At 57.7% G+C, this 17928-nt stretch overlaps 1 protein-coding gene across 1 annotated transcript; it reads right to left on the bottom strand.

Annotated features, from left to right (window-relative positions):
- Nucleotides 1-1947: 1947 nt before the first annotated feature.
- Nucleotides 1948-17796, bottom strand: LOC100931707 (relaxin receptor 1-like). The gene is given in 14 exon segments (XM_031945091.1): nt 1948-2203; nt 4224-4404; nt 4859-5074; nt 6275-6376; nt 6379-6527; nt 6529-6682; nt 7224-7453; nt 9437-9472; nt 9474-9506; nt 9746-9817; nt 10223-10294; nt 10606-10677; nt 15802-16086; nt 17648-17796. Coding segments are annotated over 14 exon segments (2007 nt in total).
- Nucleotides 17797-17928: the final 132 nt, after the last annotated feature.

The following is a 17928-nucleotide window of genomic DNA, read 5'->3' as shown; positions in this document are numbered from 1 at the left end:
CAGTGTGCCACGTGGTAGATCCAGGATGAGGGTCAATTTTGGAGCCAGGGAGATGGTAATAAAGGGTGTAACTATGAGGAAAAGGTCCCAGATGCACCCCCCCGTTGGGGGCTGGGACCCACACCTACTCCCGGTTTGTTGGGAGCTCCCACACTGGATGAGGCCTTCTGAGCTTTGGGTGCCAGGCAGGCCTGGGAGGTCGTCTCCCATAGTGGAGGCTGGCTGTGCCAAGGTGCCGGCTGCCCCTGGGACCTCTCCCCATTTCCACGTGCCCCTCCCCAGCCCGGACCAGACAGCCCATTCTCGGCTTTGCTGGGTGGGAACTGGGAGATGGCTACTTCCCTTCTGGGCTGGGCCCACTTCCAGGGGCCCATCAAGGGAGCCCCATCTGGAGCCTGGGTGGCCAGGAAAACCAGAACCTCAACACTCAAGCTCATATACCAAGGTGGACTCTGAGAGTCCAACACTCCCAATTTAGCAAGGGGGAAACTGAGGTCCAGGAAGATGGCAGAGCCCACTTAAAGTTACACAGCAATGAGTGTGAGAGAGGAGGGTGAGCCAGTTCTTCCCCCCTGCAGCCCACTGCTCAGAAGGACCCCTCTGAGTCTACTGTGTGTCTCGGGCTCCATGTTCCCTCCAAATGGGTTTGAATTATCACCTCCGGGGAAGCCCTTAAGAGCAGGCCTTAGTCTTGGCCTTGCTCTGTCTTCCTGGCCCTTGGTACAGCATCTGGCCTAGTGTAGGTGGTAAATAAATGCTTGTGTCCTCTGTACCTCCGTACATCAAGGGACACTGGATGGGGCCAAGAGCCCCGGCCCCATCTGGGGGCAGGAAAAGCTTGGGATTGGTGGGTCCCTCGGTACGCCCCCTGCCGGGAGGAGGGGGGTACCTTGCGGACGGCCCTGTCCTCTGCCTCTGCCTTTCCTGTCCTCGCTGCTGGGCCTGGGAGAGGGTTTCCCTCATTCTGACCTCTTCCCTCTTCTTCCCCCCTTCTGCTCCTGCTGCTGTGAGGGGCCCCAGCTGGGGGAGATCTGTTCGCCCTCCCCTCAGAAGAGATCTCGGGGTATCCCCTGGCAGCCGGAGCCAAGGGAAGAGCCCGTCCGGGCAAGATCAGGGACTTGGCGTCCCCTCTTTCCGCCTCCCCCGACCGTGTCGAGAGAGCTGGTCCTGCAGGACCTCGGCAGGGCTGGGACTTGCTTAAAGTCACCCAGGTGGGAATGGGGCGCTGAGCCGGCCCCCCCTCTGAGGCCACTGGACAATTCGGGACCAGATTTGCTCAGAACATGCTCTAAAGGAGTCCCCCGGGCCCTGAAGACTGTTAGAGGTCACCGTCTGTCTCAGACTCTCTGTCCCACCATCCTGTGGATGTACTTGGGGACAGGAGGTGCCGACAGTGCCAGGCGGGTCCTGGGCGAGGGACAGCTGTCCCTGCTCAGAAGTCGAGACTTGGATACCCTGTGGAACCCCAGGCAGGCCAGCTTGGCCTGAGGATTTCCTTGGGGACTGGGGCCGGGCCAAGATACGCAGTTTGGTTACCCCCCCACCCCGGGTCTTCTATTTCTCTGGAAGGGCCTTGAGGGCGCCCTCCGCCGGCCACCATTGGGGGTCCGATCCCGCAATTTGTGGCTGCTCCAGAGTTCCTTCTTTTTCAACCCAACTGCTCTAAATATCAGAAGCGGACACCTTCCCCGGCCAGCCCGCTCCCCTTCGGCTGGGGCTTGGGAAACCCAGGCCCAGAGAGGGCAACGCTGAGGTTGTGTGTCCCGTTAGGGACAGAGCTGGGTCAAGGGAGTGCTTCTTCCCACTGCTCCTCTGTACGGCGCCTGGAGGCTGGCACCCAGGATCTGAGGATAAGGGCATGGGAAACTGGGCAGGAAGAGAGGGTGCAAAGGGCATGGGACCCCTCCACTGACAAATCCCATCTAAATGTCTATAGGTAGACACCCATCAGCCCATGTGGCTGTCCTGTTTTGGGGAGGAGAGGGAGGGAGGATTGAGACCAGGATGGCACAGGTTGGGGCAAATTGGCACGGTGGGCACAGTGAAGGGGCATGTGGCTGGAGTGGCCCGGATAGCGCCTGTAGGCGGGGAGAAGATGAACGGAGGGCTGGGCTGCCTGTGGCAGGGGTGGCCTGCAGGGGCACCCGAGGGTGGCCGGCGGGGAGAATCTGGGGGGGAAGGCGAGGGCTGCAACAGGTCTGGGCTGTGGAACGCCGGAGCGTTTTTGAGGTCAGAGGGTAAGTCCTGGAGCGCCTACATATTCTCTCTAGTGGGGTCTGACAGTGCGGCCACAGGCTGGGGAGATTTCTGGGGTCTCTCCAACCTCTCATCTGGTCCCCAAATACTTCGGACAAATGTGAACTAGTGGTTCCAGGCAACTGTGTTTGTGTGTATTTGTGTGCGTGTGTGCGTGTGTGTGTGTGCATGGTCTGTGTATGTTTGGGGCCGGGGTGGGCCTAAGTTCTCAGGCCCATCTTCCCAGTGCCTGATATGAGGTAAGTGACGTTTGCTCCCAGAGTACGAATGAGCTAGAACGAATAGAGCTGGAGGCTGCCATGGCAACCCCCACCACTCCCACCCGGCACCCAGGGTCTCCCCGGGGGCACCAGGCCATTGTCCTGAGGCTGGACCTGCTGTGGGAGGGAGCGGCCTTGGCCAGGCTGGGGGCTGCGACCCCCCTCCTCCCCGCAAAGGCAGCTTGGGACATTCTCCACAACTTGGGTCCTAGATGCTGGACTGTGCTCACAGTGAGCGCCATATGAATCCGGGTCCCCACACGCACTCACACACACGTGCACACGTCACACAGGATCACACCACACGCGGCCACATGCATGTGACACTGCATGCACACACAAGCCACACACTGCAACAAGCCACACACTCATATGCTCTTTCACACATAGACACACACATACACGCACACAGTCACACACACACAGACACAGTCACACACACGCCACATACACACAAACACTTACACAGTCACACACAGACACACAGTCACACACACGCCACATACACACAAACACTTACACAGTCACACACAGACACACAGTCACACACACGCCACATACACATACACACAGTCACACACACAGACACACACAGTCACACACACGCCACATACACATAACACACTCAGTCACACACAGACACACACACACAGACACAGTCACACACACGCCACATACACACACACACTTACACAGTCACACACACAGACACACAGTCACACGCTGCAACAAGCCGCACACTCACATGCTCTTTCACACATAGACACACACATACATGCACACATACCACACACTCACACATATGCACACACACACTCATACACACATATGCCACACACAGTCACACACACACACCACATACACACACATACTCACAGTCACACAGACACACACATAGTCACACACACACGCCACATACATACACAGTCACACACAGACACACACACACATGCCAGTCACACACACACACACAGTCACACACACATGCCACAGACATACACACTCATGGACACACAGACACACTCACATACACACAATCACAGACATACACACAGTCACACACATGCCACATACACATACTCACATATACACACTTAGTCACACATACACAGACACACTCAGTCACACACACACATGCCAGTCACACACACACACACAGTCACTCACACAGTCACACATACACAATCACACACACACACATGCACACAGACATACACATAGACACACACCCACGCACACACAGACACACTCACGCACACAGTCACACACAGACACACATGCCAGTCACACTCACACACACAGTCACACACATGCCACAGACATACACACTCATGCACACACAGACACACTCACATACACACACAGTCACAGACATACACACTCACACACATGCCACATACACATACTCACACATACACACTTAGTCACACATACACAGACACAGTCACACACACACACACAGTCACTCACACAGTCACACATACACAATCACACACACACATGTCACACATGCACACAGACATACACACAGACACACACCCGCACACCAGACCACTCACACAGTCACACACAGACACACATGCACTCTCCACACTCATGCACACCCCACGGAGGACCCCTCGGGTCTCCTCCCCTTCAGTCCTCTATCTCCAGCTCAGTTCTCCGGGTGCGCTGGCCGGCCGGCTCGGGCAGGTCCCCGTCGCGGGCCCGGGCGGCACCAGGGCGAAGCTGGGCTCGGCGGCCCGGGAGGAAGCCGGGGGGCGGCCGTCGCGCCGCAGACACTGCTTGAGCTTCTCCTGGAAGGGCGTCGTGGTGATGGTGTAGAGGACGGGGTTCAGGGCGCTGTTGATGGGCAGGATGAAGATCACCACCCAGGAGGTGACCGTGCCTGAGGGAGGGAAGCGGATGGTAGCCAAGGAGGTTGTGGGGGGGGGAGGGGGGCAGGCCAGCAGAAGAGCGGGGGCCCACCCCCCCCAAGCCCAACCGGCCAGATCCCGGAGTGAGGTGCCCACGTGTGGTAGCTGAGGGCCCGGCTCCCAAGGCCAGCCTGACTGCTAAAAGTGGAGTGACTTCAAATAAGCCCCTTGTCCTCCCTGAGCCTCAGTTTCTCCTACTGTGAAATGTCCCTTCCTACTCCAAGTCTTCCATCTGTTCGGGCTCTGCCTCTTTCTCTCCATCCCTTCTCTCTTCCCCCCCCCCCCTTGGCCTCTGCTTCACAATGTCAGCCCTGGCTGGAGATCCCAGGTTCCCTCCACAGCCCCCCAAAGGCAGAGACGGAAACAGAGAGGGGCTGGCAGGCAGGGAGGGGGCGCTCGGGGAGGATTCCCCCTCGCCCTTGGCACCTGGGATTTCCAGATGCAGCAGCGACAGCAGCTTCAGGAGAAAGATGGGAAGCCAGCAGAGGGCGTCAGTGAAGACAATGAAGAAGAAGCGCTTGGCGATAGAGACCTCCCGAGCAAAGGAGCTGGGCTTTGCCGAGCGGGCCCGGGACACCCGGACCGAGTGGAACATGCTGCTGTAGGCTATCACCATGGTGATGAAGGCGACCAGGTTGACCCCTGTGGCGGCACAGAATGGTGTGCGTGGATGGGATGTGCTCACCCTTCTACCTCCCTCTGACAGAGCTCTAGCTCCCTCTCCCTCACAAAACCTTTTCTGATGCTGGCCCCGGTGTCAGGGAGAGCCTTTCTCCCTCTCCCCGACCCAGTGGGCAAGTGGTGGCTGTCCGGCGGGATCCGACCCTTCACGACCCCATGGAGCAAGCTATCCGTGGGGTTTTCCCAGCAAGGGTCCCAGAGTGCTTTGCTGCTTTCTTCTCTGGGGGGATCACCTTTTAGCAGAGCTCTCTACTGTGACCTGTCCGTCTGATCCCAGCTTTACTGAGGTACACAGGTCCCTCTCCCCAAGGCAAAGATCAGAGGGGGTGGCGTACACTCGCCCAGCCACACATCACATAACTACCCATGTGTCCATTCATGCGTGTGTGCAGGTGTTCCTATTACATGTATCACCCGTGTACAAATTCCCACTTGTGTCTTGTGCTCACACCTGTTGCCCCTCGCATTAGAGCCTGTCTCTCGAGGGTAAAGGCCCCTTCAGTTGTCATCTTTGTCCCCCTTGTACCCAACAGCTGCCTGCCAGAGGGCTGATGGGAAACAGCGACTGTTTTTGTAGTGTTTGCCTTTGGAGAGCTGGAACCCCCCTCAGAACTTAAGGCACAGCATAGACTTAATGAATCCATTGATCCATGGGCTCTCTTTCTAGAGCAGGACCTTTGGGCCTAGGGATCACGGACTCCCAGAGAGTCTGTGGACGGATATTGGGGGATGCAAATTGGAATGACAGAAAAATGGCCCCTGATTTCATGGTCCTCATATTGAATTTGAGCATTTCCTTCAGTGCTTCTGATTCTGGGATGGCATCCTTTGGCGTCCTCTGCGCCGGACTGCCGAGGGTACCGTGACCCTGAAGCGGGGAAGGGTTCCTAGTCTCAGATGCAGTTGGGGTGACCTCGGCCCCCTAGGGGGTCCTTGCGAGGTCCCCTCCAGCTCTAGGTCTGGGACCCTATGGCCGAACTCCGAGGAGGCACTGGGAGCTTGGAGGGAGTTTTGGAGGTACCTGGCCTCCAAGCGGGACTCCAGATGTCTGAGATTTCGACTCTCTATACCTCTCTGTGGGTAGCCAATGAGGTGTCCAGCCCGTGGTCCGGGATGGCGGCGACCCCTGCTCCTGAGAGCCCGCCCCCCGGACCCCCTCACCTAGGAAGATGGCCGTAGAGTAGTGCTGGGCCATGGCGCTGTCGGGCGTGTCGAAGTGGAGGGGGAAGCAGACACCGTTGCTGCCGTAGTAGTTGCCGAAGGGCCCCGACTCCAGAAGGGCACCACGGCGATGGTGAAGCCCACCAGCCAGATGGCCACCAGAGTGAGCAGGGTCTGCCGGCGGCCGGCCCGGTAGTGGCTGAAGGGGAAGACGATGCCGACGTACTTCTCCAGGGTCACGTAGGTGAGCGGGCACGGAGACCTCGGAGGACAGCATGGCCAGGCAGCCCACGGCCTGGCACTGGGGGCTGGCCATCCAGGCCTGGGCGTGCTTGTTGTACTCGCCGGCGTAGCGCAGGTCCGAGGCGCCGATGAAGAACAGGTAGACTCCCATGAGGAAATCGGCACCTGGGGGGAGACGGGGAGCAGCCCGGTGGAGACGGCCGTCGTGGGGAGGTGGGTGAGCCTGGGCCGAGTCGGGGCGGCGGGGAGTCTGCCCGTGGGTGACGTGTGTGCATGCATGCGTGCTCCAGCTGGGAGGGGCTGTTTCTGGAATTAGGAACTGGTGCATGTCAGAGCCCAATATTTCACAGATAGGGGAGAACCGAGGCCGGCCCGAGGGACCACTTCCTTGCTTTGGGAGGGAACCTTGCTAGAGCCTCCATTTCCAAAGTTAGAGCTTGCTGGAATCCAGGGGAAAGCTCAGGTTCTCCCTCTGGGCCTCTGCAAGGCCCTTGGAAATGGCACCTGCTCTATGGAGGTCTCGGGGCCCATCGCCCACCTAGCACGGAAGTTCCCCAAGGGCACCCCAGAAGGCACTCAGGGTGCAGGAGATTCCCTTCGGGCCTCACTTCCCCCATTTGGAAAATGGGCCTGAAAATTCTTGTTGCTCAGAATTAGTGGGGAGAGCACGGGGCCTGGAGTCCCCAAGACCGTGGCGGTGACTCACAGCACAGACACTTGATGGCCATGGCGTGCTGGAAGTTCTCGGGCACGATGAGGGTGCGCATGCAGACCACGAAGACGTTGCCCAGGCAGGTGGCACAGGCAATGACCCAGACGAAGACCCGCAGGAGCAGGTTGGCCAGGAGGTTCTCCAGGGACGAGATGCCGTCCGTGTTGGGCTGGCAGCTGCGCACGTGGGGGGCGTAACTGCAGTACTGGAAGTGGTCGAAGTAGCTGCAGGGAGGGGCCAGAAGGAGGGAGGGTCACTGCCTGGCTGGGAATCTGAGGCGCATTGACCTGGGCGCTGGGACTTCCGGCGGCTCGCCCTGGCCTCCTGTTCCATGGCTTCCACCGCCTGGAAGCTTTCCAGGTGGGAGCACGGAAAAGCTATGGGTCGAGTTTGGCAGCCCCTGCAGCCTTTGGGGTCTCTTGGCCAGCTCCGCCCTTCTCAGCCCAGTGCCCTAAAATCAGTGCCTCCAGTCACCCCCTCTGCTCCCTCTTGCCAACCTCAGTGCCCAAATTTGCCTTGCTGCTCTTTGAGAAGAAAGGTTCAGGAGTGGGAGTGGGAGCCAGAGAGGGAGGGGCCCCCACCACCACCACTCCCACCTCTCCACCTCCCCCGTGGCCACCTCAACCTTCCTCTGGGAGCCTCTGTCTCACCCTTTCTCTGCCTTCAGAGAGAGCAGGGACAGGGGAGTGAAGTCAAGAGGTAGACCGCAGTTAGCAAGAGAGAGGAGAGGCTGTGGAGCCTGCTTTCCCACTTTAGGCCTCCGAGGAGGGAGAGCCACGCCAGGTAACCCATCAGCCGGACGGAACTGAGGAAGGATGGGAGAGGCCTGGGGGTGTTGGGGCTGGCAGGGAAGCATCAGTAGCCGGGGTGGGGGTGGGGGGTTAGGATTAGAGAAAGCACAGAAAGGTCTTGTGGAGGAAAGTGGCCGAGGTGGTGGCGGGCCCAGTCCCGGCCCAGTCTGCAGCCTGGGACTGACGGCGCCCCCTTTCCTGCAGGTTGCTCTCTTGCGTTTTCCCAGGTCTCCTCCTCCACACTGACCAATGGGGAGGTCCTCTTCTCCTCTCCCTCTACACTGTCCCCCTCGGCGATCTCATCGGCTCCCATAAGCTCAGGGTGGAGGATTCTCAGAAGCAGTTCCCAGCCCTGACCTCCACCTTGACCTCCAGTTTCCCATCTCCACTGCCCTGCGCCATCTCACACCGGACAGGCGGCGGCTACCTCAGACTCTACGTATCTACGGGACACAGGACATTCAAAAGACGGGAACTCCTGGAGGGCGGGGACCGGCCCCGTTTGCCTCGTACCTCCATCACTCAGCCCCGTGCCCGGGTGACAGGTGATCTCCAGTTCCATTGAACCTACCCGCTCCTAAAAGAGACCGGCCTAACCCCGCCTCCCTGCCCCTTTGGCTTCTGCCCCCCGGCCCAAGCAGAGCACATCTGGTGGCTCTTCCACAAGTATCTGCAGGATCCACAGGCCGTGGATCCAAAGTTAAGGAGATCTGAGTTCAAATCTAGTCTCGGGCACTTCCGTGCTGTTTCCCTGGCTAGGTCACCAAACCTGTGCCTTCCTCAGTTTCCTGAACTGTAAAATGGGGACCAGACTATCACCTACCTGTGGAGATCAATGAGATCGTAGCTATAAGGTGCCTAGCACAGTGCCCAGTACACAGTAGGTACTAGATAAATGCCAGCCATTGTTATTGTGATTCTAAAGCAGACCCTGGGCCCATCTCCCTTCTCTGAATGGTGTCTCCAACTGGTCCAGGTCATTTTCCAACTGTGGGGTCTCAGTGCTCAGTGTGAGGCTCTCCCTCTTCCTGCTCGTCCCTCCATCCCTCTCACATCCACGCCCTCCTCACATGACCAAGCGGCCTCTGCAATAAGGTTTCCCACAGCCCCGAAAACTGACCTCACAAACCGACTTTCTGGCTTCCAGGGGCTGCTAATGAGCCAGCGGCCTTGGTGGAGGCCCCTGGCTGGAGGCCCCTTTGGTACAAGGGCGTGGGGATGTTAAGGGCCCCAGCCCCGCCAGCTTCTCCACAGGAGGCCCATGCCTCCTGAGCTGCCACCGATCCCCATCGCCCTGTCCCGATTGCCCTATTTCCCCAGGAGTCTGGTTAAGGGCTCGTTCTGGCTCCCGCCTCCCAGCCTTCCCTTAGCCAGCCTCCCCTGTCTCTCCCCCCCACCCCCACCCCGGGCTCTCACATGTAAGACAGGTTGCCCAGTTTCTGGAACATGGATCTGAATGTTGGGGATCTCCATGCCCTTCATGCTCCTGAAGTGAGAGGAGAGAAAGGGGTCAGTCAACCCCATCTAGGACTTGGGCAGCCAGCAGAAGTCTTGCCCCTTGAGGGGAAGGTCACCGGGCATCTGGGGGCCTCGGTTTCCTCGGCAACAAAACCCCAGGATCAGGTAGGTACTGAGGCCCCCCCAGCTCTAAAGTCCGGGTCTTCAGCCTCCCCTTCTTGCGTCCCTCCACCCCCCAGCCCCCAGCCAAGAGGCTCCTGCACTTACAGCGACTGCAGGTGGGAGAGATTGTCAAAGTGGTTCAAAGGGATCTCCTTCAGAGGATTGGCCGAGATGTTCCTGGGAGCGGGGAGCAGAAGGGGAGGGGTCATTTGCCGCTCTTTCCCCACCGTGCTCACCACACCGCCCGGGCTAGGCATCGTGGGGCAGTGGGGGAAATCTCAGCTTCAGTTTCTCAATGGCGGCAGTGGTGCTTCTGTAGCCACATTGGCTTTGTGGTGTCAGAATGAGGAGGTGCAGTGAGGCTTATGGGAAACTGTTCCTTCTGCTTGGTCAGGGGAATAATCCAGTCTGGATGCCCCAGGGTTGTCTCCACCCTCCCCCAAACCTCTCATCCTTCACCCCTCAAACCATAAGGACAATGACTTTGGGCCAATTCCAGCACACTGGGACGGGGAGGCTCGGCCCCGGAGGCCAACAACAAGGCCGTGGGTGCCCCTAGACAACAAAGCGGGTCAGACTCACAGCATCTGGAGGTCGTGGAGGCCCTCATACAGTGTCGGAGGCAGCTCGGCCATTTGGTTGCTGGAAAGGTCTCTGTGGGAGATAAAGCGGCTCCAATGGGAGAGAGTCCCGATTTGGGGCTGGGGGGTAATGTGGGGTCTCTGCCCCCAGCTCTGCCATTGCTTGTTCCAAGGTCCTCTTAGCCCCTCCCCCCTTCTCTATATTAAGAAGGCACCTTCCAACTGACTTGCTTGGATCCTCTGCCCTGCAATGGGACACAAGGAGATGGCTCTAGGCCACCTGGAGTCGGGCTGAAGTTGGAGGGGGCTCACTGCCTCTCCACCCCCACCTTTCAACAGAAACCTGTGAGCGGGCCCTGGTCCCGGGGATGGAGTGACACTCACAGCTCCACCAGGTGAGGAAGCTCAGCAAAGACCCCATCCTCGATTGTTTTGATCGCGTTCCCCCGAAGGACTCTGGGAGGAGGCAAGCAGACAGAGCTCAGTGGCAGACCCACCTTAGTGACTTGGGAGCAGCGAGAGGCAGGTCCCACAGCCTCAGGGCCCTCAGGCCTCCCACTGGGAGACTGCCACTCTGGTTCCTGGTCCAGGCCTCCCCAACCTGACTTCTCCCTCTCCCTTGGTCCCCAATCACTTTCCTTCCTTTCCATCTTCTGTGGCAAGAATGAGCAGCTGGAAGGATGGGGAGACCCCTGGGGGCAGGCAGCCTCAGGATGTTCTCTCTCTTAAGTATCCACATGGCAGGAGGCTGAGAGGAAGGCTTCCCACCTGATGGATAGAGCCCCTAGAAAGGGTTTCTGGGGAAACTGGGACAATCTGGAGAGCCTGGGCTGAGAAGGGACAGATGAAGTGCATTGTGGGAAGGAGCATCCATTTCGGCAAAGTCCTTTTGGGTGTCCAACGAGCCCACAGGTTCAGGGACTTGAACAGGATTCCAACTCATAACAGGGGGCATGGGGAGATGGAGGAGGGAGAAGTCCTGGATGATAAGTCGGGAGCCCCAGGGTCTATGGTTCTGCTCCAAAAGTTGTGCTGCCTTAAGAGTCTCTACCTCTCAGAGGGTCAAATTCCCACCAGAAGGGAATGGCCTCCAAGCTCTGTGGACCGCAGCGGGTACAGAGGAAGGTCAGACTGGCAGCACCTCTGCTGGCTGGGAAAAGGATCTATCCAAGGGGATAGACCGGGAGAGGGTACGTTTCAGGCTCAAGCACTTGGTGGAGAGGATGTGGAGCTGGGCCCGTCTCCAAAATCAGCCAAGTCCTCCATAGCTAGGCCATGGAAAGGACTTCCTGGATGGGTACAGGGAGCATTTGGATCCAGCCAAGGCGGCAACAGGGCCCGTTCTCCTCACCGAGGGGGCCTGGGAAGGGACGGGGGGAAGCAAGTTTGGACTGTGAGACCAAGGGGCTGAGGAGGGCAAACAGCAGAAACTGCCTGGAAGAGCTCGTTTCACAGAAAAGCAGCTCATTTTGGCGCTCGTTGCTTTGGCACCAGAACAGGACTCGGCGGGCAGCAAATCCCACAAAAGGGGCCAAAGGAAGCCAGTGGATCTAGAGAGGCACCAACATGGTCAGGATCGGGCCTGAGCCACGGGACTTACCAGAGGCACCAGGATTGGGACCACAGTGGCCTGGGAGGCATCAAGCTAAAGCGCGGTCCTGGTTCTCTGGACTTTCTCACTTCCCACCTACCTGTGTGGCCTTGGCCCAGTCCCGTCTCCTCGGCCTCTGGGGTCCCTTGTCCCTACCTCTGTGGACTGTCCTTGCGAGTTAGAGGGACTTTTGGAGGAGGGGAGAGAAGAGCTGGCAGGAGTTCGGGGTTTAAGATCCCTCCCTCCATCTGTTTCTTCCCCGGCCGGTGCCGAGCTCCAGATCCTGCCGGAGATTTATTCTCGGGGTATCCTAGTGTCTGCGCTGGCTTGCTTAATTTATGGCCCACTCGCCCTGTGGCTCGACTTTAGGGTCGGTCACGCTGGGCCCTGCCCGTCCCCGAGCACACATACGGTATCCAGGACTAGCCAAGAGCTGCCGCCGCCACAGGAGCTGGATGGACGCATGGGTGAGTGGGTGGACGGATGGATGGAAAGATGGCCGGCTGGAGCCTGGGGTTCCCTCTCTGGGCTGAGGCTGGGCAGAGAAGAGGGGCTTTGGAGCAGGCTCAAGGCCTAGGACACTTCCTAGAGCAGCACAGGCCTTGGTTTGAAAAGGAAAATATCCTTGTCTTGCGTGGCCATGGATCCTGTCGGCCCGTAGCCCAGGAGTGCTACGGGTCGGGGGGGGGTAGGTTGTAAGGCCTCCCGACGGGAGGCTTTGCTGGCCCTGGGACTGAGGCCCGGAGCGCAATGCCAGCTGGGGACACGGGCCCCTTCTTTCTGGAGCCTGGGCTTCCTTCTGCTGGGGAAAGGAAGAACTAAGATGGCATGGGGAGGGTGACCGGCCTCCTCCTCCAGCTGCCGGGCAGGGGTCTGAGAGCCCAAAGGAGCGGACTTACAGCACCGTCAAGACCTCACAGTCCTGGGGGACAGAGCTCCCTGGGCTCTCCCTGATTTTCCTCCAAGCCCCTGTGGGAAGGGGGCAGAAAGACCCCGTGGGGCCTGAGGGGCTCACAGGGCACTGGACCCAGAGAGCATCTTGGACTCTATCTCCTTCTCCTCGCCAATCTACTAACTGCCCCCTTATGCATGGGAGACTGGCCCGGTGCAGGTCATTTGGCTCTTAGGTAGCTGAGGGAGGATTTGAACCTAAGGCTTCTGGCTCTAAACTGAGTGGTCTCCATTGCATAGAGACCCTGGAATCCCTCGGGCTCCACAGGAAGCAGAGCCAGGCCCAGGGCGCGCCACAGGCTCTGCAGCCCCAGTGCTGCCTTCTGGAATGGAGTCATGGGGCTTCTGTAGCACAAGGGAAGGGAGAGAGGGGGAAGGGGCAGGGGGGGGGGAAAGGGGGAAGAAAAGGGAAAAGAGGGAAGGGAGAAGGGTGTGCAGGACAGAGAGATGGAGCACAGTGGGAAGGGAGAAGAGTATACAGGGGCAGGGAAAAGGGAGCATGGGGAGGGGAGAAGGGAGTAAAGAGGGGAAAGGGGAAGGGAGAAGGGGTGTAGGGCAGGGAGAGGGAGCACAGTGGGAAGGGAGAGAGGGGTAAAAGGGGTGATAGAAATGGGGTGCAAGGAGCAGAGAAAGGGAGGGGGAGAAGATGGCATGGTAGGGGAGAGAAAAGGGGCCTCTTTCCCCTAGTTAGCTGGTGGGCCCATACTGAGACTCGCCACACAAGAATATTGGATTGGAAATCTTGACTCTGCCCTTTACTAACATGTGGGATTGTGGGTACGCCACTTCTTTCTCTTTCACTTCCTCTAACACTGATCCTCAAAGGGTCCTCCTAGTTCTGACACTCCAGGGTGCCTGAGGCTACAGAAGGGGCTAGAAGGTCTAGGCTGGAGGTCCAGGTTTGAACCAGGCCTCTGGTCTGGGCTCCAGGTCTACATGGTCCACCCGGGACTCTGGGTCCGACAGATGCTGATGGTCCGTACCATGCGGGCCAGCTTTCCCGGCAAAGTGGAGGAAGGGAGGGGAGCTGGGTAACTTACTTTCCCGGCCCTCTCCTAAGCTTGGAGCATCTCGGGCTGCCCTCTCCCCCCTTCACCTGGCCGGCCCCCGGGCCCCGGAGCACTCACAGCCAGCTCAGCTGGACAAATGGGCCCAGATGGGCGGGGTGGGCAGCTTGCCGAGCGAGTTGTTGAGCAGACACCTGGCAGAAGGAATCGGTCAAGCGGCCTGCACCGAGCCCCCGCTGCGTGCGAGGCAACTCCGGGGAGTCTAAGAGGGCTCCCTGTCCTCGGGGAGTTTCCGGCTAGTAAAGGAGGGAGAGAGGCCATCCCTCCAAATGCGGCCCAGCGTTTGCCACGGGCACTGATACTTGAAGATCCTGTGCTGGGGACGAGAAAAGCCGAGCCCAAGGGCTGGCAATCCCAGGCAACTCCAACAGTGGGGCCCGGGGGAGGGAAGCTTTCCTGGGAGGTGGGGCAGGGAGAGGCTGGAAGGCAGCTGGCTAGCTCGCCCCATCCTGAGGCCCTGTCTCAGTGGCTACCTTTCTGGGATTTGGGATTCTGGGATACCCGAACTCTGGTCCTGGGACGCGCCTTTGACTCCCACCTCTGACTGCCATGTGCGTTAGCTGTCTCTGGCCGAGTTCTATACCCGCCTCTGGATCTGTCTCCTCATTGGTGAAAAGGGAGTTGACTGTGTGTGTGTGTGTGTGTGTGTGTGTGTGTGTGAAGTATTATATATATATATATATATATATATATATATAATATTATAAAATATATATATATATATATATATATAAATATTATAAAATATATATATATAAATATTATAAAATATATATATATATATATATATATATATATATATATATATATATATATATATATATATATATATAATGGGGGCTCTTGGAATAGACTGGGGCCATCCAATGTGAGGTCCCTGGGCTCCCTGTGGCCACGTCCAGCAGGGCTTGGTTTTCCCTATTTCTGGGCTGCCTCACTCTGAGGGAGGTCATCATTCTCCCAGTAGGAGCCGATCCCTCCACCTCAGTGCTCTAGGAATCATTAGAAATCCCTAGGAATGGGGAATCATCACCAATCGTTGCTTCTCTCACTTAGGGGGCACCACAGTGGGCAGCGTGGGGCCGGGAGAATCTGAATTCCAATCCAGCCTCAGGCACTTGCCAGCTGTGAGACCCTGGGCAAATCACTGTGCCGTCTGCCTCGGTTTCCTCAGGTGTAAAATGAGGATGACAATAATAGCGTCTCCCTGCCAGGGTTGCGGTGAGGATGAAATGAGATACCCATAAAGCACTTAGCAGACTTAAGCCATGGAAATGAGGATGACTTCTTCCCTTTGCTTCTGACTCCCTTTCCTCCATTGATCTCAAAGCCAATACAACCAAGCCCCTTCTCTGGCCCTTCATGCCTTACCCATGACCTCTTCATTGGCCCCTTCCCTGTTTTCTACCCGGCCTTGCTCTTCCTCCCTCCTGTCTCCCCGTGGCCCCACCAGACCATGCCCTTTTTTTCTCTGGGGGGTCGACAGTCTCGGCCTCTCCCTTCCCCCTGAGTGTCCCTATTGCCCACTTTTCTTTCTGGGCACTTGCTGCCCTTTAGAGCACACTTTTAAGGGTGACAAGGCGTTCGCCTCGGATTGTTTTCCTTGGGAAGCGTGGTTTATTTGTTTTTCTTTTTTTCCAGAGCCGGCACTCCCCCACTGTCTGCCCCGTCCCCTCCGACACCCTCTCGGGCATTGCCAGCTCCTCCCTGAGCTGAGTCTGGGCTAATTCTCGCTTCTCTGGGGCCATACACTTTTAGGGTGTGCGCCGTCAGCTCGAGAGCCCCCCACTCCTTCTGAGGACTCTCTGTCTTCAGGCTTCACTATCCCTTTCCCAAAGGCCGTTCCTTCTCTCCTGATCCTCCAACTCCCTGCCTGTCGATCCCGCCTTTCCCTCAACGGGCCCCCACGGGTGCCACGATTTTCTTTGGGCGACTGTTGCAGCTTTCCAGTTCTCCACGTCCAGCCCTGACCTCTCTCTGACACCTGTTGGACGAGTGGAGGAGAAGTCGGGCCCAGAGCCGTGCTTGGACCGTGCCCCAACGGCCTGCCCCAGCTTTGGCCTTCGCCCATCCCTGAGGTTGGGAGATCTCCCGTTTTGGTCATTCATGGCCTGTGAATCGCCAGCCCTCACTCTTCCCCTTGGACCAGCCGTTCCGTCCTCCCATCCCTGGGGCCACAAGATCTCCTCCATAGCCGTCCGGATCTGCACACCTCCTCCTACCAGCCCCCTAGGTGGGAAGGGCCTCTCCACTGGCCTAAGGGACAACCCCACCCATACTGAGCCATCAGAAGCTGCTTCGAGGGATCCTGAGTTTCCCTCTCAGCCTTTCATCCCTCTAGCCTTCCTTGGTTGCACAAATATTGCACTGGTCAGGGAAAGGTCACTGGCTTGCCCTTTGATCTTTGAACCTCCTGCCCTAGCCATACTCAGTCCTGAACAAACGCCTATTAAAGTGATCAGAACTCATCTGCATTTCTGATCGTCACTTCCCTAGGACAGTGAGCTCAAACGCCCAATGGTGACCTTTTGAGATCCAATTGGATCCATCTAAGTTTCCCTCGACTCTTCTGTATCCCCAGAGCACAAACAGGACACCAAAGGGCCAGCTACCTGTTTTCCTCTGTGGAAGGGCTTAGCTTAGCCTCAAGGCTCCCTCATTCACCCACTAGGCCTGGCCCTCGGATCACCGCCCCAGGGCACCCTTTTCCGTGTCCTATCCGTAACCCTTCTCCCCGGATCCTGGCCCGGGAGGGACGGGGACTTGGGACCCCCTAAGCCAAAGGGAGGACTGGCTGCCTGTCCCCTCCAGGCGGCCCCCCGGTCCTCATCCCAGTAGAAGGGGTCTGGGGCACAGGGATTAGGTTTTGCCTTTTCTCCTGTAGCACCAGGCCCTAAGAACCCTTTTTACTAAAAAGCCGATGGCGATGGATCGATCTAGGAAAAATGACCCGGCACACACAGAGACATTTGGAGGAAACTGAGGGGAAATACGTCCAAGATGTGCAAAATCATGGAGGTGGGAAATGAAGCAAGACTACATGACCCGGACCATGTGGGAGAGGAAATGGGCTAGAAAGGTCAGGTCAGGCACAAGTTAGGAAGGGCTTTCATTGGCCAATGGGACTTTTCTCTCTGGCAATAGGGAGCCACTGGAGTTTCTTGAGCGCACACATGTGCACGCACACACATGGTGGCACGGCCTGACTGCAGATGGTCTAAAGTCATCGCTTTAGAGAAATTATCAGTGTCCCTTAATCACATAAACACGGAAGTTCCTTGAGGGCAGGATCGTCACTTCCCCAGTGCTGATCTCAGTGAGTGAGAGGGAGGAGGGAAGAGCAGTTACAGCATCAGAGAGACTTGGAACAGCCACAAACACCAAGATGAACATGGGCAGACAGACTGATAACCTGGGACCTAGGGTGCAGTGGCCCGAGTCAGGAAGAACCGAGTTCAAATTCAGCCTCAGACACTAGCTGAGCTGTGAGCCCCTGGCCAAGTCATTTCATCCCTGTCTCCCTCAGTTTCCTCGACTGTAAAATGGAATGATAAGACACCCCCCAGCTTGTCGGGATCTTCCCGAGATATTTATCCTCTTGGAAGGAAAGCCCTCGAAAACCCTTACTGTTGTTAATGATATCAACGGCAACGACCAGAACACAGATTCCCCACTGCCACTTTGGAGCTGTGTGTGGCCCCATGGGATTGTATTAGGGGAAGAGCAGAAGAGGGTAATGGGCACCAGGAGTTTTCAGACACAAGGAAACAGTGACAGCAAATGAGGGGACCGATCAAATGAGAGCGGGCAGCCAGACTGGAAGGCGGCAGAGATGCGGCTGAGATGGCCCGGGATGAGAGGGCCCCCGGCTCCGCTGCAGACGGGGATCTGGCGCTGGACTGGCCGGCTCCGAGGCCCCCCGGCTCTCGGTCTCTGAGAGTCTGATTCTGCGTCAGACAACGTCATCGCAATGGCAAACAGTTAAAAGCCCGACAGACGAAAGGAAAGAGTCAATGTACAAAGGCGGACGATGTCCTTCAGCAAGACCACACCAAGCTAGGGACCGGCAAATGGGAGACACGGATTGATAGAAGGGCC

This window comes from Sarcophilus harrisii, chromosome X (assembly GCF_902635505.1).
Source record: "Sarcophilus harrisii chromosome X, mSarHar1.11, whole genome shotgun sequence".
NCBI lineage: Eukaryota > Metazoa > Chordata > Mammalia > Dasyuromorphia > Dasyuridae > Sarcophilus > Sarcophilus harrisii.
Note: the sequence above shows the minus strand (reverse complement) of the source record. Positions and strands in the feature narration are given on the sequence as shown.